Below are 23,770 nucleotides of genomic sequence, written 5' to 3'. Positions count from 1 at the left end.
AATACTTTAATGTGATTATATTTACTTTTACAGATGAGGTGGTGAGGTAGCAGTGCTAATGCAAATGATGCTGAGGTTCAGAGACCAAGACCAGCTTACTGTATGACATGAGCTACAGTTTTTACTTTGGTACAATGAACACAGCTGACAACTAGTGTTTTCACAGAGACAACACCTGACAACAGTGCATTCAAAATGAGCAGAAAAATTATGTATGATTCAAGATAAACAGAAATATAGCCTTTCCAGATGCTTCTAACATCATGTATGTTTGTCTAGCAGTCCTGTCCATTACAGAGCAATCCAACAATTATTTCGAAAGGCAGGAGGTCCAATAAAAGTTTGTGGTGGTCTGTAGTTGTGGCACTCAAAACAACATCACAGCATTTTAAAATCTGGCCTTTCTTTTACATCACAGATAAACTCCTGTGTTTAAATATCAGGGTTTAGATATGCCCAACAGTAAATTCTAAAATTCATGAGGACAGGTAAGACCTACAGCTCTGTTAAAAAAAAAAAAAAAAAAACATAACGCATGTGTTCACAACTTTTCCACCAGTGTGCTACTCACAGCGGTACTCAGTGTTTCATGGTTCAACTGTATGCCTTGTAATTCACTTAGAGGGGAAAACAGCAGCAAGACAGGGAGGTGGCTATGGGTTCACTGAGGGCTCCCAGTTCTTGCGGTGGGTCTGCTGAATATTACTGCATACCGGTAAATTGATTTTCATTATGAGTTTTATCTACACTACCATCCAAAACTAACATTAAGGGATGAAACACATATTTGCCACCTCTGCCAATACTCCTCCCACACACTGGCAGTAAATAAGGTCTTTGATTCAGGCCGTGGCTGCCCGTGTTGACCATTAGTTGGCCACCTTGGTCAATATAGGCCCTGTGTCTGGAGGCCACAGTGGAAGAGCCTCCAGACAAACCTGACCACATGGTAGAACATTAAATAAAAGCTGCTGGGATGGTGGCGAAAGCTGCATTAGAGCAGGCAGTGGGGTTGATGGAGGTGGGGGCTGTGGCTATTTGAGCAAATAACTTCACCAAACAAGAGTGGGCAAAGCTGCACAGTGGCAAGCTCTGAGGAGGCTGGTTGTAGAGAAGTAAATGGCAGAAGAAGAGGGAGGAGAAAGAGGTGGACTTTAGTTTCTGCAGGCTCCTAATTCTGAACCACCATTTCCTTTCACAACTGCTGTGTTTAACTGATTGAGGTAATTTAAGATGAATTGGCAAGAAGTCCCATATCAGATTCAATGATTTTTCTGTTTTGTTTTCTTACCTGTGCAAGGATGCTTGCATTAGTGAGATGCAGTGTTTTTTGAGAGCATGATACTGCAGCAGTGAAAGCAGTAGAGAAGTTTTTTTTCAGGGTGGGTGGTTGGACATGATGAAAGAAAGGGCGCGGGCTCCTGGGGAAGGACAGGCATCAGTGCCAAGGAGAGTATTTGATTATCAGGCATCGAAAGGGCTGACTTTCACGGACAGTTTCCCACTCTGTGTGATTTCTATTGCCCATTCATAAGGGCTGAAGGTTTCTTGGATGCATTTTGCTGCTGAAATCAAATGTCTGTTCTGGTGCCTGACTGCATCTTGATAGAGGGCAGAGGTTCTAATTGACATGAAAGAACAGGCTGCTCTCTCTGAGTTTGTGGCTTTGTTTTGTTAGATATTACTCATAATAACAGAAAAAATCTGAAATGTCAACAGAATGAGTAGCTCTAAGGAACCGTGTTTTTATAAGCTCCTGGCCCAGGAGATTTTAGAGTATATCCACCCTCAAACCTAAGCTAACTGTGATCCCAATGTATGTAAAGTATATGTGTAAAAAGCTTTACTAGTTTAATGTCCATAGCCTCAAAACAAAGAACAAAATAATAGTATCAACAGGCCTGGTGCTGAAAGCAAAGGTCATGATGGCTGTTGAGTCTGGCTGCTACTTTTGTACCAGTGATAATGAACATAAATGTGCATTTTTGCTATAAGTGATAACAGTGATATTGTTGTAACTTCACTCATGTTGTTACTATGGAGTCTAAATTCATCAAGCACAGTAAAACTATAGTTTTTTTTTGTCAGTAGACAAAAGCAATAATTCTTTGCCTCACCATCCACAGGGCTGATGTACTCAGGCAGATGGGCAGCAGCAGCCGCTGCCGCAGCTGCACCACTCTGCATTAGCAGGTCACTGTAGGGGCTTCGCTGGCTAGCGCTGGTCATCAGGTGGTAGTACTCTGCTGGATTAGCCCCAGGTGGAGGAGGGGGAAGACTAAACAGAGCACGGTCCTTTAAGTGTTCATGGGTCACTGAAGCAGAAAAGGGGAAAAAAACAGGGAGACTGTGTTAACTTTTATTTTTGTTCCTGAAATAAAAATCGAAGCAAAAGAGCTTCAATGCCTTTTTATCCTGTAATACAACACTGCAGAATGAATAGCTCAGTGCAGAGATCATAACAACCCAGTGGAAACATTCAGACAAGACATTACATTTTGATCCTATTTATCCTGTAATGAAGTAATATATTCACATACATAATCTGACATGCCCTTTGACAGAATGATAAAAATAGACAAGAACAGAATGGTTGTAAGGAGGACTCAGAGAGAGAAGACGAGGGCACCGCTTTACAGATTTAAAAATGTGTGCTAGCATGCATGCCCCAGGGCATGAGGCTTTTGATAAAAGATGTCTGATGTCCTTGCTGGGTTATAGGAAATACCTCTAGGGAGTAAAGCAAGCAATGGAGAGAAGGAGCAGTAGGGTGTGGGAGCTGAGGGGGGTGCTACAGAGGGATGGAATACCATCATTTCTCTGGTGTTGTGTATGTATTACGTTTGACAGGCTGAAGTCATATGCAGAGTGCAGGTGCACGCAGACGCAGACACACGCACACACACACACACACACACACACCCTCTTAATGTTGAGGAAGTCTGGAATGCAGCACACGCAAAAGGTAACATCAATGTACAATGAGTACATCACCTGCACTCAGTAAAACCACATTTAAACATGTCATAAGACTAACTGTAACAGTGAGATATGGATTGCTTCATATTTTGTAGTGTGCCTGTGTCCCCCTTTCTTCCATGTCCTGCTCCTTTCCCTCATTTGGTGTAGGTATGTGGAATGGACAGTGGTGTTGGTCAGTGCTGGATTTATATGCATGCTGAAAGAGACAAAGTGGGAACTGGTAAAACTGGGTGCGGGGCACAGTGGGGTAGTGGGGAAGCAAAACCATAACTTCCCCTCACCCTCTGTGCAAACAGACACATACACATAAATGCTGTATAAACCAAAATCTGGATTCATCAGAACCTGTCAGGTCATGGCTGTGGTAACAGTGCACATATAGTGTGAATGTGCCGCAGCAGCAGTGATCCAGGCATATTCCTGTGATTTCCCTTTGTGTTGATTTGAGTGTTTTTGAATGTCTTATAAACATATTGGATGAGGGGACATAGCCACACATTTCCACTGGTCCCACTAAAACCTGACAAAAAGTTACAATGGTAAAAGCAGGGATTATAAGGACAATTCCTACAGTAGTTTTATAGATTCACTACCCACTTCTCACTCATTTTGTACTCTATATAATAACACTTACTTTATAGATGTAAACTAAGATTATGGATGCCACCTAAGCATAATTTTCCATCACAATGAGGAATAGTGTTGGAATATAATGTTCTGCAAAATGTAGTGTATTGTGGGTTTATTTGCACTAAATTATGTGTAGTGAATTTTTGAGGGCAATGTATGGTGCATAAATTTCAGAACGGCAGAGGGTAAATAAAATGCAGTATCTAGTAAATTGGGTGATTTCAAACACTGCTACAGTGTCTACAGTCATGCAAGCAAGTCTGTGGATCTACACCTAGGTGCAACATTGCTTTGAGCTGAATACCACTCATAGTGACAATACTGAATATGCTGTTTGATGGACAGCATTGATGTTTAACATGTCAATCTCAATAGTTTGTCTCAGTTGTTAATTACCTGACAGTGGTTATACAAATATAAGAAGTCACCAAAATGATTGCACTTCATTCTGAGGGGAATATGAACATCTGTACCAATCAAATAGTAAACTTCCATATTTGTCAAGTCATTCCTGTCAAAACCACAGCCTCTCCCTGACACTAAAGGAAAAGTCAAGGATCACCAGCTGTATAAATGTCAGTAAACAATGTGCATATCATGCCCATAATGCACATAAGGCATGCATAACATCTTATATAAAAGCAATAACAACCAGTGGGAAAACCTATTTTTTATTCAGTAACATTACAGGGTATTTACTGTTGAAAGCTACAGTCCTTTGATTTAATTCTTAGATATGTCGAACATGTTTAGCTTAATATAATGCACATTTGCCAGTGATACCTGGAAGTTGCACAGCATTGTTTGTTTGATACTTTGGATTTTGCCAGGTAATTTGATGTTTGCTTCATGTGTTCTTTCAATCCCTAATTGACTCTGACTGCGAACAAATGGTAGGTCAAAGCAGTGGTTTTATTATGGACAAAGAGCACTGTATTCTGTAAACTGCTCCAGAATTAATGAGTATGTTATTACAGCAGAGGTTGTGGTAATTTATATAGTATAACAGAGCAGTTAGGGTTTCACAAACAACATGAAACACAAGCCTGGCACACAGGTATACCTATCAGAAGTTTACACACGCTTCCCTGAGTTTGGTGCTTTTACAGACTTTATTTATGTTGTGCAGAGCTGCAGAGTGCCCTCCATTTGGTGCCATACTTCTCCACTACTTTATCAGAAACAGCATCTCTCCTGCATTGCTTCACTTGAAAGGTGAGGAGGCATTACTCGCCAGCAGCGCATGCTTGATGATTTATGGGTGTCGGGTGCAGGCCTGTGTTTCCACTCTTCTTTGGCCTGTTGTTTAAACAGGGGAAGTGAAGACAGGTCTGTCGTTGTGTGAACTCAGTAGTTCAGGGACATAGCATTTTTGTGTCTGTTCTCATTTCCATTGTCTCCCTTGCCCAAGTACACTGTACATATAAAATGTGCCAAACAGTTGCCTGCACCGCAAAGCATAGCCCGAAACACTCACAAATCGCCAACAACACCCATGCAGCACAGTATGCTTAAAGAAAGGTGATTCTCTAGATATTATTTAGTCGAATGCATGGTGTGTATGCCTGCACTGAGCTCCAGCCAAGCAGACAGACTGTTTATAGTGAACAGGATATATTAATTCTAAACCCGCTCAACTGTAATCTCGCCTCCCTAATGTTAACTGGTCAAAGCAGCTGCAGAATAGCTGCCATTTGAACAATTTTCCACATCACTTGCAGTTTATTCTTCATCTGAAATACATCACAAGAAATAGAATAAATAGAAATAGATTACTTTGTTAGTGACTGCGAGAAGGGTGTTTACATTTAAAGTAATTTACATGTTAAGCATTCACTGTGTATGTGCACAAGAAAATGACCCCATGTGAAAACTGTATGTATGTTTTTCTCTCATTTTGTTGCAGGGCTTGGCATAGGTAAGAACTGTAAAAGGTCTTGCCTAAGTCTGTATGCCTGTTTGTCCAAATGCATCTGCAGATTATTAATATAACCACAATTCCATAGGATGGGGTGAGTAATATATATAATACTTTAACCTAATCCCAGCGTCATCAGCAGAGGGTGAATACACTGTACACTGTGTGGACTACACAGGGAGTGAAGAGTAAGAAAGATTAGCTGTGACTTTTATTCTTTGGATAGATGTCAGGACATGGACATAGCTTGTGCTACAGCTGTGTAAGTGGTATTGGAGTGACAAAGAGATCAAAGAAAGGAAAATGTAAAGTTTGTTGGCACTGTGAGGAACAGCACTTTTTGCAATGCGTTAAGTCTTTATCCGTCTAATTCTCAACTGGTTTAGTTTTACTTAATATTGTTTTCACCACTTTGGAAAATGTGCACAGGACATATTGCCCCCAGTATCAATTAAATATGTGACTCAGCATTTTATGTATCAAAAACGGATGATCCTGTATTATAAGGAATGGGTGACAACTCTACACCAACAGCAACTTGATGAACAAACTCACCTTCAGCAGGGCTCAGTCCTCGAGCAGCTGAGATCATGGAGAGGGTTGGGCTGCCATGTACCGAGCGCAGGTAGTGCTCCATGTGGGGGCTGACGTAAGGATGTGGTGGGCTGAATGGTGACTCACCTGTCCCAGCTGCCGCATGGGGTGACAGACGGATCAGGGAAATATCTGAGATGACTGGACTACCTGTTAGTCCTGGAGGTCTGTGGAGAGGAAAGTGAAATTAGCCAAATTGAAATGAATGATACAAGGAGGAAGGTAGAGAGCCAGGTGGAGCATAAAGACGGAAAAAGATAGAGGTTCAGGGGGTGATGGAACGGCGGATAAAAAGATAAAAAGAGCAAAACAGTTAGAAATGGAGAGGATGGAAACATCCTGTGTTAATTTCATTAACTGTATTGTGCTCAATTATTATCACCAGCAATCTTCACTGGTATGTTCATAGACAAGCCTTAACTTCTGTTATTTCACAAGTGTCTGCAATCTCACTCCACTTACACCCTTTCTCCTCCTCAGTCCCACAGCTAATACATAATAATCCTCTTGTTCACCACCTTCTATTAAGCCCTAGAGCTGCAGACAAGTTGAGACCAAGGGCTCTGAACAGTGAGGTCATGAAAAAGCTTACTCTTTGTCTGTTTGGGTGGGCAAAACTACAGGGTCATATATTACACTGCATATGATGAACAATGAAAAAAAAAATTTGTCTGACATTGTCCAACAGCCTGGCAGTTACATTGGACTTCCTCTTTCAGCTTACTACCATTCTGGGTTACTACAGCAGATCAATTGATCTGCATTGTGGATTTGGCACAAGTTCTATGACAGGTGCCCTTCCTGACACAACCTTAGTGCCTGAGGATAGCGGCCCTTGGTCTTTCTAGTTGGTTTCCCATCTAAGTACTAACCAGGCATGGCCCCACTTAGCTTCCAAGAGCAGACGCTATTGGGCACTCGCACTGCAGTGCGGCTGCTTGGCAGTTACGTTGGACAAAACAATAAAATTGTCTTTTCTGGGAGGTAATATGTGACTGCTTGCAGAAACACAGGTAAGTGGGTGTCATAAATTTCCGATAGCCCTGAGGTATCAACTCAAGATGAAAACTTCTGCTGGCCGCTGGCTGCTGGCAGTGGCGGGCTTTGAAGATGCTGTTTATGTGGACTATTCACTGTAGCTCTGATAAGAGCCTTGTTGTGGGCAGTAAGACACTTAGTAGACGTTCAGCCCTCAGACATGCACTCAGGCAGGAGAAATGGGGGAGTGAGTGTAACTAATAAATTTTCAACCGGGTCTGTTGCAGGGATTGTGGACTTAAAGCTGAATTCCTAATTAAAATGCACTAGGGTTGCTGTATTAGACTTTAAAGTTAACTTTAGAGAAAGAGTACTCAGACGCTGACACATTTACAAGAAAGGAATGATTCAGAGACTTCATTAATAGATAAGCTGGAAGTATTGATGAATGTTGGATGTTGCATAAGACATAGTCTAAATCTGGGATATCAATACACAGTGAAATGTTCCAGACAGGCATTTTATTCTTTGTGATCATATGGAAGTTTAGTAACCATCCATCCATCCATGCATCCATCCATCCATCATCTATACCCACTTATTCCTAACCAGTATCACAGGGATCTCCTGGAGCCTATCCCAGCTCTCTTTGGGTGAAAGGCAGGGGTACACCCTGGACAGGTCACCAGTCCATCACAGGGCCACATAGAGACAACCTCACACACTCACACTCATTCCTATGGGCAATTTAGAGTCAGTATAGTAACCATAAGTCATCAACTATTCTCTCTAAAGAAAGAGCAGAGTTAGAGAAGAGGAGGCCAATGGAGGTCGAAGGCAATGAACCTTAAGACAATAAAAATAGGTCCACCCTTCAGCAGAAATGACCAGAGTAATGACTCACTGTAGTGTTATCAGTGAGGTAGAAAAGTGCCTAACACAATGTGCCTGAGTAACAAAGTAGTTCAATTTTAGGCACTTTAGCCTCCTTTCTGGAATTAAGCCACTGTGTTTTTGTTTGAAATGTTTCATTCTTTGGTTACTTTGCTTGCATATTCCTTATTTTACAAAAACTAACTTTATGCTGATCCTGCTGACATCTGACATGTACATACTACTAAGTTATATTATGTTACTACTAAGTAACGTAATATATTATTGCTTCTCGGTTTCCAGACGCTTCTATTTAACTGGTCACAAAACTAGAAGCAATTCTTTAGCAACATATTAACTCACACACAAAAACACAATATAATAAAATCAACAGCATCCCTGTCTTTATGTGTACCACACAGCAAATGCTGTTTAAGCTTGATAGCTGCTGTAAACAACAGTGTTTATTTGTGTGTTTTTCCTTCTTGGCAGCATCAACTGCAAGCTGGGTATACAACATGTGTCTTTATGTAAGAAAAGGGTGTAAAAGCAATGTCATCAACAGGATACATTCAGTTGTTTGTAGATTATATGAAAACCAAGGAAAATGGTGAAAACAGAGGTCACTCAATAGATTACCATTCAAAAGATGCACATATATTAAAATGATACTGTTTCAGTGTACAACTGAAAAAAAATCATCTGACACTGATGAAATGAGTATGGCTAGCCGTGACAGTAGCTTCTTACTGTGACTATGAAAGGTGGGCCTAAGACCTAGCATCCATGCTTGGCAGCACCTCTGCACCCCATCCTTACCCAGCCAGTCTCTGTGCAGATGCCAACCTACATCCAGCCCAGCTTTGCCCAGCTCAGGCTGAGCCAACCAACCCAGAGCCTCGGCCCTCACTCCATTTCCAGTAAGCAACTGCTGGCCTTGTCTGGAGGCCAACTTTCTGCCGTCAGGCCCACTCTTCCCCTACCAACAGCCATAAAGAGTCCTCTGTTTTGGGCAGGAGGGGAGAAGTGAGAAGAAACAGACGCTCCATACACAAAAACATGCTTCCTTCTGTCTGCCTCTAAGCAGCCCAGAGAGCTTGGCAGTGCCTCCTCATATTAGTGCTTGGGTGCTTCACCAAGGACTACCTGTGTAACTGGCACAGGTGCTGGCTCTCTTTTCTTATCAAACTGGATAACTCAAAGCTAGTTATCCAAACTCAAAACTCACTGCACACTGAGATTCCCAGCATTGGCTAAATCATAAATCTATATATAATGTAATAGGCTATATGTAACAAATGTAACAAATATCACTATGATACCCAATCCAACATATTTGTCAGTCTCTCAGTACTTTCCATCTCTTCTACGATGTGTTTAGCCAAAACTCATTAATGCTGAACCCAACTAGTTACAAACATATCCTTTTATTTTTTAAAGTGACTTAGTACCTATTTTCAGCTGCAATTTAATATACATTGCAACTGGTTGTGAGTATTTCTGGCTGGCTCAATATTGGCTTACAATGTATGGTTTTGGTTAAGATGACTACTTGGCGCCTGTTTAATAGTTTTTAGAGCACAGTGGAATTCGGTTTTGACTACATGCATATATGCAATACTTGAAATTATATTTTTATTAACCTTGTGGTATTTGTTGACCATAAGAGAAGTATTATACTCTGATTCTTTAAAGCAAATCAAGAATAGCTTGCTAGTTTCATGATATTTTGTGATGAGGTAATGAGATTCACACTCACACTTGCAAACATCCTCAGCATGCTTCATGGATGTTTAGAACTTCAGTTGTGAACTTACTTTAAAAAAATCAGTTTAATTTCCTTTGAGCACCCCTGCAAGCTCCACCTACCAAACCATTTTGTAACATTTTACTTTAAACTATATCCATCAACAATAGTTATTTGTTTCTTGGCTGGTAGCAAACTGGCATGTCGACACACACCAGTTAACCTGCAGTCTATCAATCAAACAACTGAGCGTGTATGCGGTCTTTGATAATAAGGCAAAATTTACTGCCATTGCCTGTCAGAATACTGCAAGTAATAGTCCTGTCTGGCAGGTACCTTTATTGAAACCATGTTGTTCCACCCTTCTTCTGACAAGATATTACTTGAAGTCTGTGTGTTTTCCAGAGCCTTCAGTCACAGAGTAAATGAGTGGCTCTTAAAGGGCTTTAGAGCCCTGGGAGAACCCTGTCTCTTAATCACAAACTGCCATTTGAAGAAACTTTCATCATACTTGAATAATATGGGTGGCTGATAAAAGGGACATGTATGCAATAGACAGTCAGAATTATTCATTATTCTTGTGAGGAGAAACAGGGGGACAGGAAGCCAGTGTGAGCCTGTGGATGACATGCTTTCAACAAGGTAATTGCTATTTGTCTCTATGTTCCGTACTGTGTGATTACACACTGTCTCTTGTTCCATTGTTAAAACCCCCTGAGAAAAAGTGATTTGGACATGGTACTGCTTGTTGAGTGTATGAGTAAGTGCATACCAGAGTGCATGTACATTGGAGTGCTGGTGGGGGCAGACCACAGCCTGACTACTGGTGAGTAAGTAAAAATGTCATATTAAAACAGCATTAAATGGCTACAATAGTGGAGTAGAAAAGAGCACTTTACAAATTTTACCTTGTGTGCAGGCATTTCTGTAATCTAGTAGGTTCATGTTTTCAGCTTGGCTTTGTGATGGCCTTTAGGTTCAGCTTTCAAACACACATTTATATACATAATCATTTTATAATCATATTCTGCCTTACAGAGTCAACAATAATTGGGTTGATTAGATATTAAATTCTGGGCAGTGCCTGATAATTTTTGTTATTCTCTAAAACCAACAATGCCATAAAAGCACACAAACATTTTGCAGGGATTAGCCTGGTGTGCAGAGGTAAGAGAAAAAGAGTCATCTCCATTTATACAATTACTGGATCTTTCCACAATCTTCTGCCACAAGATGCTGTCCAACTAAAACTGTCCAGAGTGAGGTGACACTATATAGACACACACTTATTTCAGTTTCCTTTTTGCCTCCGCCCTTCTAGCTGCCCCAAAAGGCAGTATCTTCCTCTGGTATTTTCTCTACTGGCTCAGAGATGAATTATGATGTGACACACTCTCTTTTGTACTTCTGTGCAGCAAAGGTGATCAAGACAAATCACCATGCTACACCATGGTGAACATGATAAGATGCTGCCTTAGTTGTTTTTATGGCCCTGATCAGGATGCTGAAGACTTGGACACAACTTGATACTGTACCCAGGGCCCGGTAGAACCATGTCAGATGAAGGGATAATATATTGAAATGAGATGGGATTGTACACAGGATAATTATCTATTACTTGGCTCCACTGCTGTCACATACCATTTGGTATTTTTTTTTGAGTGCAGAAAAATTACATTGAGAACATGCTATAAACCGCTATAAACCGTGAAAATTTCAGACTATTGATTTGAAACTTCACTATCATTTGATTGATGGGTCCCTTGTCCTTTCAGTAGCACATTCTTGTGTGTTACTCAGGGTAGCATCCAATTCAGACATTAGCCATGACGATGAGCTGGGGCTGGAGCCAACTAGCAACAATGTAAGATAAAAACATGTCTCTCAAAACCACTGACAACCAATCATCAGACTCACTCCCATCCCCACCTGCCACCCTCCACCCGCCTCTCCACCCTCCGCTGTTCCATATTAACCAAACCAAAACAATGAAAGGAAAAAACAACATCAACCCAAATGGCTGATTTGTACACTGTATTTAATCAACACATTCTGTGCTGCATGGCTGCGGGCCTTGAACAAGCTGACTGCCTGGTGAGTGGGACCACATCTGTTTGTGTACAGGGGTGGTGTAAGCCACAGCTCTACCACACAATAACCTTAGGCATATTTCAACTTTTCAGTGCTGCAATTTGCCCCCTGACTGCTTACCAAAAAGTATAAATATGATCTATGGAATGACCGGGTATCTGTTTTTCTCGTCTGTTCTGTTGCCATTGAGGTTATGGGAACAGAAGGCTGGATTTTGGATACTAATTACCCACTCAAAAACACTGGCACAGTGGGATGGCTTTCAAGGCTTGTGGATTTACGCAGAAGATGCCTGACTATACAATATGCAGCAAACAGTGCATAAACACTATTTCTATGTCCAAGTTCTACTGTCATCCCATGACTACATCAATTCAATTCAATTTTATTTGTATAGCGCCAAATAATACAAATCATCTCAAGGCACTTTACAAAAACAAAAAAAACCTAACAAATCCCTTATGAGCAAGCACTTGGCGACAGTGGAGAGGAAAAACCTCCAGAAGAACTGGGCTCAGTTTGGGCAGCCATCTGCCTCGACCGGTTTGGGTGAGTGGATAGAGGAGAGAATAAAGAACAGCAACAATAAACAACAAGACACTGCAGGTTGGTGGGACCAGTAACTGCACATCAGCAATATACAGCTCCAGGACTAGGGTCACCTGCAGAAGGTACAGAGAGAGAGAGAGAGAGGGGGAGAGCACAAACTAGGGAAGGGAGAGAGCACAAGAGAGAGTTAGTGACATTTAGTGGTGGAAATACGTTGTATATATGTATATGTATATGGGGGGGGGTAAGGGAAGAGAGGGGAGGGGAGGGGAGGGTTAGGGTAGGGGAGCTCAGTGCACCGATGGTCCTCGGGCAGTCTAGGCCTATAGCAGCATAACTAAGGGATGGTTCAGGGTTGCCTGAAACCAGCCCTAACTATATGCTTTGTCAAAGAGGAAGGTTTTAAGCCTAGCCTTAAAAGTACAGAGAACAGAGAGTGTCTGCCTCCTGAACCCAGGGAGCTGGGAGCTGGTTCCACAGGAGAGGAGCTTGATAGCTAAAGGCTCTGCCTTTTGGAAACTCTGGGAAACACAAGTAGACCTGCACTCTGAGAGCGAAGTGGTCTATTGGGATAATATGGAGCTTGATCATGAAGGGATTTGTATGTGAGGAGAAGGATTTTAAATTCTGTTCTGTATTTTACAGGGAGGCAATGAAGAGAAGCTAATATAGGAGAAATATGGTCTCTCTTGCTAGTTCCTGTCAGGACTCTGGCTGCAGAATTCTGGATTAACTGGAGGCTTTTTATGGAGATACTGGAACATCCAGATAGTAATGAGTTATAGTAATCTAGCCTTGAGGTAACAAATGCATGGACTAGTTTTTCTGCATCATTTAAAAGTAAAAAGTTACTGGTCATCCAGGCCTTTATTTCAGTTAGACAAGCTTGAAGTCTGGTTAACTGGTTTGTGTTAACAGGTTTCATAGATAGATATAACTGAGTGTCATCTGCATAGCAGTGGTAATTAATAGAGTGCTTCCTAATGACATAGTCTAAAGGAAGCATGTACAGGGTGAACAGAATCGGTCCTAGTACAGAGCCTTGTGGAACTCTATAACTAACTTTAGTGCGTGTGGAAGGTTCATCATGGACATGAATAAACTGGAATCTGTCTGATAAATAGGATTGGAACCATTTTAATCCTGTTCCTCTGATACCAGTCACATGCTCCAATCTATGTAATAAGATGTTGTGGTCAATAGTGTCGAATGCAGCACTGAGGTCTAGGAGGACAAGTATAGAAACAAGTCCATTATCTGAGGCTAAGAGAAGATCATTGGTGACTTTTAACAGTTCTGTTTCTGTACTGTTTCATCATCCTAATGTGTTCCAGAGGCACCTCAGATATGGCATGTTTCTTCTTTCACAGTAATGCTAAGTTCGTGCATAGCAGGGAGACCACAAGCGGAAGGTTGCTACTTCTAAATCCTGGCTTAAGGATGTACAAATTGGCTGAGAGATACAAATGCAAAAACTTTCCATCTTCTGTCACATGTAAAGTTGTTTTTTATTAGACCTGTAACAGGTCAGAAAAAAACAGCTATAAACATGATGACATGTTGCATAGACCATTTTTAAAATTAAATTTCAGAGCCCTTAATTCTCGCTTTCCCAAATGTATTCTCAGTACATATAAGAAAGCCGCTGCATGCTTATAAGGACATGCTTTTTTCTAACAGCATCTGAAAAGCCCTTACCGACAGGGATAATCAAATACTGTCTGAAATTCACTGCCCTCACACCTGTCCAGCATCAGAAGCGTGGGGCCGCATTCAACAATTCTTGCCTCTTTCTGAATGTAACAGTCCATCAATCATGTCCACTTAGCAGCCATTTGCCAGGTGGTTTGTGAAAGAAGGCTAATATTTGAACTTCTCTCTCATGCTTTTGTTATCCTTTACACAATTTGCTTGAGGGGTGGACAACTCGGTAGTCTTGTTAAATGTATAGCATTGGAGATAAAAACACTTTACCTATTTAGATATTGTCAGATGACTCAACATAACCTAGTTTGTTTGTCGCATACTGTGGTTTGAGACCCACACAGCTTCTTACCTTATCCTGTAGTTTCTTGAACTGTAGAGTTCATACATTTTGTATGTGTAATGTAAAAAAACACTATGCACTATGTGCATTTCATTTTAATGAGAAACTGAAAAGATAAAACAATTATATGCAATCAAAACTGCACTTGGGCTCAAAGCTGCAGGAGAATGTAAATTAGCATACTGAGTTGCAGAGTGTTCCGGTCTGTTTCTGTATAAAGTACTGTCGCGCTGTAGCAAGCAAAACAGTGAGAATTGCAGGATCTGCACTGTGACATTACAAATTACAGCCCTCCTTATATTACATGCAAACAGCGATGAAGGCCTCTCCATATGGAATTAGAACAATCTTTCAGACAGGAAGTCCAATCCTGATGGGCAGACACCAGCCACTGACGATATACTGCCACCAAGTGCCCATTTCCAACATCCTGCTATATTTTGCCGAAATGACACATAGTAATTAGGTGAATTTGGTGCATGCTAGGGTAAAGACAGCTAGATCAAGGTGGTGATAAATTAGTTGTACTATTCTGTCAGAGTCACATCACATTAATCAAAAACAAACTGGGTGCACTGCCATGCGTTTCCCTTCTTTTATCCCTTGCTTTGCAGGTGATTAATTGCTCTGCCTGCAAAGCCTGTATCACCTGATCATGCTGAATTTAAATGTAACAGCATAGTTCTCACAAAACCACTATTGATCTTACTCCTGGGTTGCCGTCCTGAGTATGGTGGATTTCAGATAACCACTGAACGACCTGGAAATGTTAGGAAGGCTAGACATTCATGGTAATGCCACATTAATGAAGTCAGATAATAAATTAGTGTTTCTTTTTAGGTCAGGGTAGGATACACATTGCAATACCAAGCACACAACTGAACTGCCAAATTATTTATGCTAAGTAGTTATTGCTTTTAAAACAAAATGCCTTTTAATTGCTACATATAAATAAAACATATATATGCACGATTTACATTTTGACTTAATTCTGCTCTCAATAAAAATAATAGGTTTCCTCTTTACATGAGTTTTACTAGAATTACTATTGGAGCTGCCAGTTTTACTTAGCATCCATGTTCTTTGCCTGCCATTGTCTTTCACTAGGTTTTTTGTTAGACAATGTTTCTTGGCAGAGCTCTTACTTTTGGGTGATGCCAACACCAGAGAGCTCTCCAAGTCCCAAACCATGAAATGCTAGGAGAGGAAATGTTAATGTCTGTTGTACTGGAGCTAATGTGGCTTGTCTTTCTTCATCTATGTCTTCCAGTTGCTCTGTGTATCATGCCTGACTTTGATCTATTTAAACTTGGCTTTGTCACTAAAACTCAGACATTGGAGCTGTGTTTCCACTCCCAGTGCTGTCAAATATGAAGGAGCCGGAACAACCTCTCAGAGAGTGAGAGCAATGAAAGGCAACAACTGACCTTCACAACCTCCTGTCACCACTGTTTCAGACACCATTTGTCCATATATTGCTAAATTCTAATACTAATTTTCTAATGAAAATTTGTACATTTTGTCCTATGTAAATCAAAAAGAAGCATCTCAACAAAGCAGAATATTCATGCCCCTGAGTGTGGGCTGTGACAGGAGGAGCTTACATTTTGATATTTATTTATTCTGTATTTAACTGCACTAAAAAGTGACAGCAGAATGATAACAGTTATTTTCTCTTTCTAGGCAGTTTCTCTTTCTATGCTTTTTAGTTTTCTCGTTTGGCATTACGAATGATTCATTACTCACCCGTGCATAGCATGGAGTGGGTGTGGCTCATAATGGTACCGGCCTTCATGGTGTCTCACATCAATTGGGATGGGTGTGTGAAATGTGGGGAAGATGTGGTGGGCACCTGTGACCACAAAGCAGAGAGAAAAGGTCACAAAACAAAACAAAATCCAGAGAATGGTAATGGTGACACATTTCTTAAAACTGGAGAACAAAACAGACCAATATTAAGCCTGGGATAGAGTTTCTGACTAGCGCCAACAACGCAGCATGAGACGCAACTGTAACGTTTTACAGTTCCTGTAATCAGCAGTAATTGAAACCTTCCACACTGTGGCTTTTGCCCCATGAACTATACGTTGTTCATTAATGACTCTTTCAATTCAATAAGACCAAAGCAGATTTTTACACAACAATGAATGTGTTTTTATGTCTCAGACAAAGAATGCATGAATCCACCATTTCCTGCCATAAACAGTCTAGTGACTTGAGAGGAGTCTCATTAGAACAACACAACTAATATTCATTAATTACTGTCATTAAATCGGCTGAGTAGGAGACATTATTTTCTGGACTGAAGGAGGAGGGGAACACCAATCACAGACAAAAGATTTACAAATTCTCTTCACTTTGGGTGCATCTTTTAACACTAATGTGATGCCAGTACATCAGAGCAAACATACTGACAATGTCCAAAGGCTGCCAGATTAAACAGAGAACTAACATCCATGTATCCAACACATTCAATCATTACAACAGCATCATATTATTTCATATATTACAACAGCACCTTATTATTTGAGATCCGTTCTTTTTTGTCACTGTTAAACTACTTTAAACAAAACCATCCTGCTAAATTTTCATTATTAAAAAACTGAATGAATGAAGATAACTAGTGCATAAAAAGAAGACACCAAGTTTATTTTACTAGATGTGATAACAGCCAGTCTTGATATAGGACTGTTCAAAAGAAATGCCTGTTTTTTGCCATTGAGGATTCATCTGCTTGGTGTTTTACTGAATGAAAATTAATTTTTTCAAAAATTGTTTTCTGATTCTGTTCATATGTACACAGCGGTCCATTGTTTTCGAGTGTACAAACAGCAATTATAATATACAATGGATTTACTTTTCCAGCTTGGCATTTTTTAAACACTTTTCTGTTTGAGAAGTGCCTTAAGGGTTCTAACTCACTCTAATCAATGCAGTGAAAACAAAGTGTAACAGGACTCTTGGGACTGCCTGTAGGCTATGACAGAATGCTGGATGTTGGTTTTAGGTGATGCCAATTCACAAAGACAGACATTACTGCTACTTAACTCTGATTGAGGCTTTTGTTAGTGTGACTGAGGCAATCATTATGACGTTGTACCACCTTGCTTTTCGTTAATTCTGATAAGATTACACATGACTAGGAGAGGAAAGTTTCCCTGAGGGGCAGCTCTGAACTGTGACACATTTGACTGGTGTTTAAGAAAAAGCAATGACTTTTTTCTTTTTCAATCTGGATGTTCCCGGCATTACTGATGCACTGCCATAAAGGCATTATCTGAAATACCACAGATGTAGTTGATTAAAACAAAAACAGAAACAAAATAGTGAAAACATTCTTGTAAAGCTTTTGCTAATGTCTATACTTTTTCACAGGACATAAATTGTGTCTGTCTGTAAAAAAAAAGGTATATACAAGGCATTAAAATAACACATTTTTAATTTCAGCTTAGAACATCATTGGTATTGCCAAACCATATTTGATGGTTTACAGCCATGGCAGATTTGCACAGAAATAAAATCAAATAATATCCTTTTTTGTCTCCAGGTAAAGTAAGTTCAAAATGTTCCACTGCACATGCACACTCACAGAATCAACAACATTCTCTGTGAAGTCAAAGTGGGTTGTAAAGATCTGTCTGGTGCCCTGCACTCCCTATCTCCTCTTGTCATTGGACTCTGAAGGCCAAGGGCTGTATTTCCATCAAGATCTATGCCGCTGGATGTCAGCCAGTGACCCTCCATTGCTTTTGTGTGTGAGAGAGGCGACCAATTCCGAGTCAACTTGTGTGTTACACTGCCAAAATAGGCAGCCAATAACTGAATGAGAGGGAGTGAGAGCTGGGAAAAGGAGTCTGAGCTTTGTTTCACAAGTGGAGCCAGAGGTTTGGGCTTTGTCTGAGAGGTTCCCTCTGATTATGCTGCCTGGCAAATCTCTGGTGGAACGCATGGAGCAAGTAGACTAGACTATGACAAATCCAGCGAGGTTGTGGGGAAGTGAGGCCAGCACAGTAGCTTCTTTTAGTTATATTGGAAAGTTGATCATTAAACTGTCAAACTGCTAGACTCCTCTCTTTAATTCATTATTTATGCTAAATTTGTATAATTTGCATCATGTCTGTTAAGTATTTTCTTTTGCTAAAGTATTTCTTTGCAGGTGTAGTGCTCTAAAGATTTGTCAACTTTATATAAGTTGTGGTGGCTTTCAAAAAGCCTTCAAAATCATGTCTCTATTATTCAAACTGGAGTTCTTGAAGGGTATCACCTCACCAGTATGTGAAGCAGCATGTCCTCACCAGTAGGGCTCTTTGCATATATTTGGTGCACTGCTTTTTTCCAAAGTGAACAAAAGCACAATACAAACATGAAAATATATCAGAAGGCACATGTACTTATCACTTTCAGGTCAGTCAGAGTTACCTTTTTTGGCTTGTCAAGTACATCTTACATACAATATATACACCATATATATACTAGTCTAGTATAAAGTGACTAGATGTAAAATATTAAAATGTTATATTCAGACAGGTATGAAAACTAAAGGTCTACTGGCTCAAAATGCAGAGAACTGCACTATGCATAGTGCTTCCCAGGGCTATTGGTGTTGGTGTAGTCCCATAGGAACCTTTCACTGGTTGTTGTTTTCAGGCACCATATCTGCTCAGATGTCTCATAAAATGTTTGTTTAAAAACTGAAGATGTCTTGGCCCTCATAAGAAGGCTCCAGACATGCTAAACATCCTGCCAAGCAACAGGAAGAGCCCCACATCTTCTGGTTTTTAGTTTGCATCTCAAAGCCTTGGTTTGATCTCTCACTAAAGACAATGCCAGGTGTTTGATGTTAACAAAGGCCCCTTCGAGTTTCATGACTCAGAGACAGAAGAAGGAAAAGCACTCTCTCATTATGTCCAAATGAAGTTCCAGAACAGGATCACGCTGGAGTGGGCTCACGTCTTTGAGGAAGTACTCAACAATAATAATAATACCCTGAGAGGCCAGGCCAGGCCAGAAATAATTTTCCGAAAAAAGCCTTTGTCGTGCTTTGAGAGAAAAGGGGCAGTGAGAGAGAGAGTGGGGCAAAGCACAGACAGAGAGAAAGAAGTGAAGAGTGGAGGAGTAAGAGTGGTGGGGGTGCTCGATTCACAGGAAATTCCAGCAGAAAAAGTTGGCCTCAGTCCTAACTACACAGTGCTGTGCCAACGGCTATACACAAGTGCTCATGTGCATGCATACACACTCATAATTACACACACACACACAGACACTGATTTGTTCTGCTGTTCCGTCTCTGTAAGCAGTCAATAAGCAATAGAGACAAACACTGATGTGCTACTTTGAACTTGAACAGAAATGCCTTTCTTGAACACACACACACACACACACACACACACACACACACATGCACACACACACACACACTTTCAGTCAAATGATTACGAAGTCACACCATAGCAAATGTTGTACCGACGAATAAAAAAGTGTGTATTTAATCCTGCAGTACACATACAAATAACCTGCAAGATGTTGCTTCCTCTAAAGCAGTACGTGGGCTAGTGATGGCGACAGAGGGATTAGAGGCTTACAGGAGAGCATGAAGCCATTGCCATCTATGAAAGGAAGTCTTAACAGAACAACTCTTTACTTTTAACAGTCCTAAGGGAAGGTGATACCTTTCTTATTAATAGGGGCATTTTGGGCAGAAGATAAATGGATTAGATCATCAGTCTCTGTAACGTCACAAAATGGTTTGAGCAGAAATTCATTTGTCCTTGTGAATTCATTAGCTAGGGCTGGGTGGGCTATTACTTTAATAGTACAGACTGAAATGTCTCCATAGCACAGAGTATCTAAAACTGCTTATGTGCCCAAAACTAATGCTGAGCCCATGCTGTGTTTTCTACTGTTATTGTTTGATCACATACTTCCAGCTTCTTTGGTTTACATAGCAGAAGTTCTGCCTTGGTTATTCTTTTATCAAATCAGAAATGGTTATGAGACAAAATATGTTTATATTCCCAAAAGTAAGGTAGAACTCGTCAAAGTATTGTTTTTATTGTACAAAACTGATACTGATACTGTATTAGTGCTAGTATTAACACAACAAACCACTTCCTACAAACACACATCAACACTAGCACTAACTTTTGCAGTCATGATTCTGGTGACCTGGCTATATTAAGTTAACCATTCACTTTGCTTTTTAGGTTTTCACCAGCTGCAGAAAAAACTGGGTCTTTTTTATCCTGTGTGTCATTAAACCAAAACAATATGCTGAAAGAAGATCCAATACTTCGTAAAGCTGTGGGAAATTGTAGCATTGGGTCATAATTCTTTGTTAGTCTGTCAATATAAGTGACATTGACCTAATCATCTCTACAACTGTTTATATAAAAACACAAATTAGTGTAGCCTAAAAAACTTTTAATAAATCATATGTTCTAATCTTCATTGATTGGTATTTGATGAGCTGTGTCCCCATGACCAAGTGTGAGATTAAAATCTGAACCTCTAGGTTGCTATCAGGGCCTTGAGCCCATGTTTATATCTTGCTGCTATGAAGCCCTCATCCCTCCTACTCCACTCCCCCACCCTGGGATTCTGTTGCCTTTGTACTTGTCTTGGCATGTTTAAAGATCCTACTCAGATCTAGCTTTTCTTTCTTTGCCGACTGGTGTCTGACAAATCTGCACGCCTACCTCAGCCAATCATTCTGTAGTATCAGTGTCAACCCCAGCAAACCCCGCACCAGTATGATCAATCCTGGGCAGCCGCTTTGACTGTTATGATACTACTCAAAAGTAGGCTGTTACTGCCGATTCATCTCATTCAAGTGTTTTCACAATATTCAGTGGCACATTATCAGCCATGTAATACAAGTCACAATCTTTGTAAATCTAGTTTTAATGTCTGAGCCTAATCAATTAGTTGTGCTTTAACCTAATCAAACAGTTTTAATGCATAGACAAGGAGTCCTTGTACATAAATGTAAAGATGTGCGTCAAGCTAGACAATGTTCGTTACTGTAATAATGACTACAAAGACCTATGGGATGATAACAACCTACTGACCTTCCAGTAGAGACAGAATCCACTGAAACTGTGATAACAGTCATATTAGGGGACCTGGCGTACAAAGCACTGCAGACTAGGGGTGGTTGATATGGAAAACAAATTTTATCACAATTTTTTTCCGGAAAAATCCCAATTCACGATTTTATACTGATTCTTTTTCATGTTGGTTTTAACAATATTTGGCAAATTACAGAGCTACAATACGGCCAAACTAATGTCCCCATATAAAAATATAGCCTTTACCATTTATGTTTTCAAGATTTACTGCAAGTGCAATTCTGCAAAGTAAGAACATTTAAAAACACAATGACAAATCTTACATTGGCAGTGGTAACAGTTGTAACAGTCAGATAGCTCATTAGACATAAGGCACACACTGCGCAACTTCAGTCATGAATAAAGTGAATAGTCAGACTTAAATAAGGCTTTGACGTACGGCTAGATCATAAATCAGCTTGAATGTTGTGTTGCATCTTGCTGCGGCACTCTGAATAAAGCTGTGGAATGGCCGGGGAGGAAAAATATTTGCGGCTGGGATCTACAACTTTGAGCAGTCTTTTTTCCACAGTCTTTATGGGAATCATGTCTTTGGCCAGGTAAAATGTCACTGCCTCAGTTACATCTATCCAGTGCTCGTTCGTTCTGTCATACGGAGTTCCTTTCTCAAATGCTTCTTTTGTTAAAGTTGTTCGTTTAATGATGTACTCACATGGGGTCCCTTGATAATTTGACTGTCGGCATATTCTTCCGGGTGCTTTCTTTTGAGGTTGTTAAAAAGCGTTGTTGTGTTGCCATCCAACGTGTGAATCTTATCATTGCAACATTTGCAAATAACTGTTGTTTGCGCAGTGTCTGTTGTGGAAAAACAAACCATTTCCATATCACAGATGTCTTTTTTTAGGGACCAACTTGTCACCAACTTTGTCGCTTAATCTCACTGAATTTACGAGCAATGTATACGACCTTGTTAACCTGGCGCCATCTAGCACGAGGATGTAGACGAAATCAATAGAACTGCAACAGATATAACATGCACTATATAGGACGATGCAACGATTTTTCTGAAAAAGTGGATCATGCAGTCATTTTAATCGTCTGCGATCAAATATCGTCATATTGCACACTCCATCCCACACCTTTTACTACCAAGAGTGCTACTAAGACCTTTTTTTTTTTACTTTTATTTTAACAAACACAAAACAAAATAATAACACATATTGCCTGACACACAACAAAGATACACAAAGTTATACAGAAAATGAAAACAACAGAGCATTGCACTGCAAACAAAAACATGCAACAGGACAGAGAACACGGAAGATACTGAAAATAAATAAATAGGTGGCACTATGTCATGACTGCCTCTCATGAGGTGGCAGTACCCGCCTTCCCAGTTTCCCTGTCTCGTTTCCCCTCTCCCTTGTGTGTGTTATTGCTTACCTGCAGGTGCGCCTCCAGAGACTGGGCGTCGCAGATAAGCCTCACCTGCATCCAATTAGGGGGTGCAGCAATAAAAGCTCCTTGCTCTTTCCTGCGACGATGCCAGTTCGTTAGTTCTTGACCCATGGGTCCCGGTTCTAGTCGCCACAAGCTGTGTGCCTCATCCCGCTTGGTTCATCCCCACCTCGGTTCCAGTTGCCACGAGCTGTGTGCATCATCCCGCCTGGTTCATCCCTGCCTCGGTTCCAGTCGCCACGAGCTGTGTGTCTCGCCCTGCCTGGTTCGTCCCTGCCTGAGTTCTGGTCACCACGAGCTGTGTGTGTGTCGTCCTGCCTGGTTCATTTCTGCCCTGGTTCCAGTCACCATGAACTGTGTGTTTCATCCTGCCTGGTTCGTCTCTGCCCCAGTTCCAATCGCCACGAGCTGTGTGTTTCATCCTGCCTGGTTTCCTTTCACCTCAGTTCTGCCTGGAGTTTAGTTACCTGCCTGAGTTCTCCAGTGATTTTCAGTTTGTTCATTAAAAATCATTAAAGCCTCTAACTCCACACTTGGGTGCTGACTCTAATTCATAACACATTCCAAACCTCAGAGTATCACAAATAGAGGCATTTATGGTGTCCAAATACGATTAAAAGTATCACTTGTAGATTGAATATGTGAACATGTTAAAAGTTACAGATGAATAGTCTCTCTAATAACTGAGTGATCCACGACATTAGTAAATGTCAAAACTTAAAAACCAAAAGGTAACAGGCAAAATTGACGTTTTTTATATTTATTACTGATAAGCTTACAGGGAAAACCTAGGATTAGAGACAAATGGTCAGGATCCAAGGCCAGCCCTAGTATGT

General features: G+C 40.6%; 1 protein-coding gene across 2 annotated transcripts in view; it reads right to left on the bottom strand.

The window, feature by feature from the left end:
• gli2a (GLI family zinc finger 2a) overlaps nucleotides 1-23,770 on the bottom strand; it is an 83,545-nt gene that overhangs the window by 17,426 nt on the left and 42,349 nt on the right. Inside the window, exons 3-5 of one of the 2 annotated variants that reach the window (XM_026294661.2) lie at nucleotides 16,156-16,261; nucleotides 6,086-6,291; nucleotides 2,118-2,315 (exon numbers count right to left, since the gene is read on the bottom strand). In XM_026294661.2, the coding sequence (XP_026150446.1) occupies nucleotides 2,118-2,315; nucleotides 6,086-6,291; nucleotides 16,156-16,261 (510 nt within the window). Of the gene's footprint in view, nucleotides 1-2,117; nucleotides 4,912-6,085; nucleotides 6,292-16,155; nucleotides 16,262-23,770 lie in introns of those variants that run through there. The other variant, XM_026294662.2, reaches the window with a different exon arrangement.

The sequence above is a fragment of the Mastacembelus armatus genome, chromosome 21 (genome assembly GCF_900324485.2).
Source record: "Mastacembelus armatus chromosome 21, fMasArm1.2, whole genome shotgun sequence".
Taxonomy (NCBI): Eukaryota; Metazoa; Chordata; class Actinopteri; order Synbranchiformes; family Mastacembelidae; genus Mastacembelus; species Mastacembelus armatus.
Note: the sequence above shows the minus strand (reverse complement) of the source record. Positions and strands in the feature narration are given on the sequence as shown.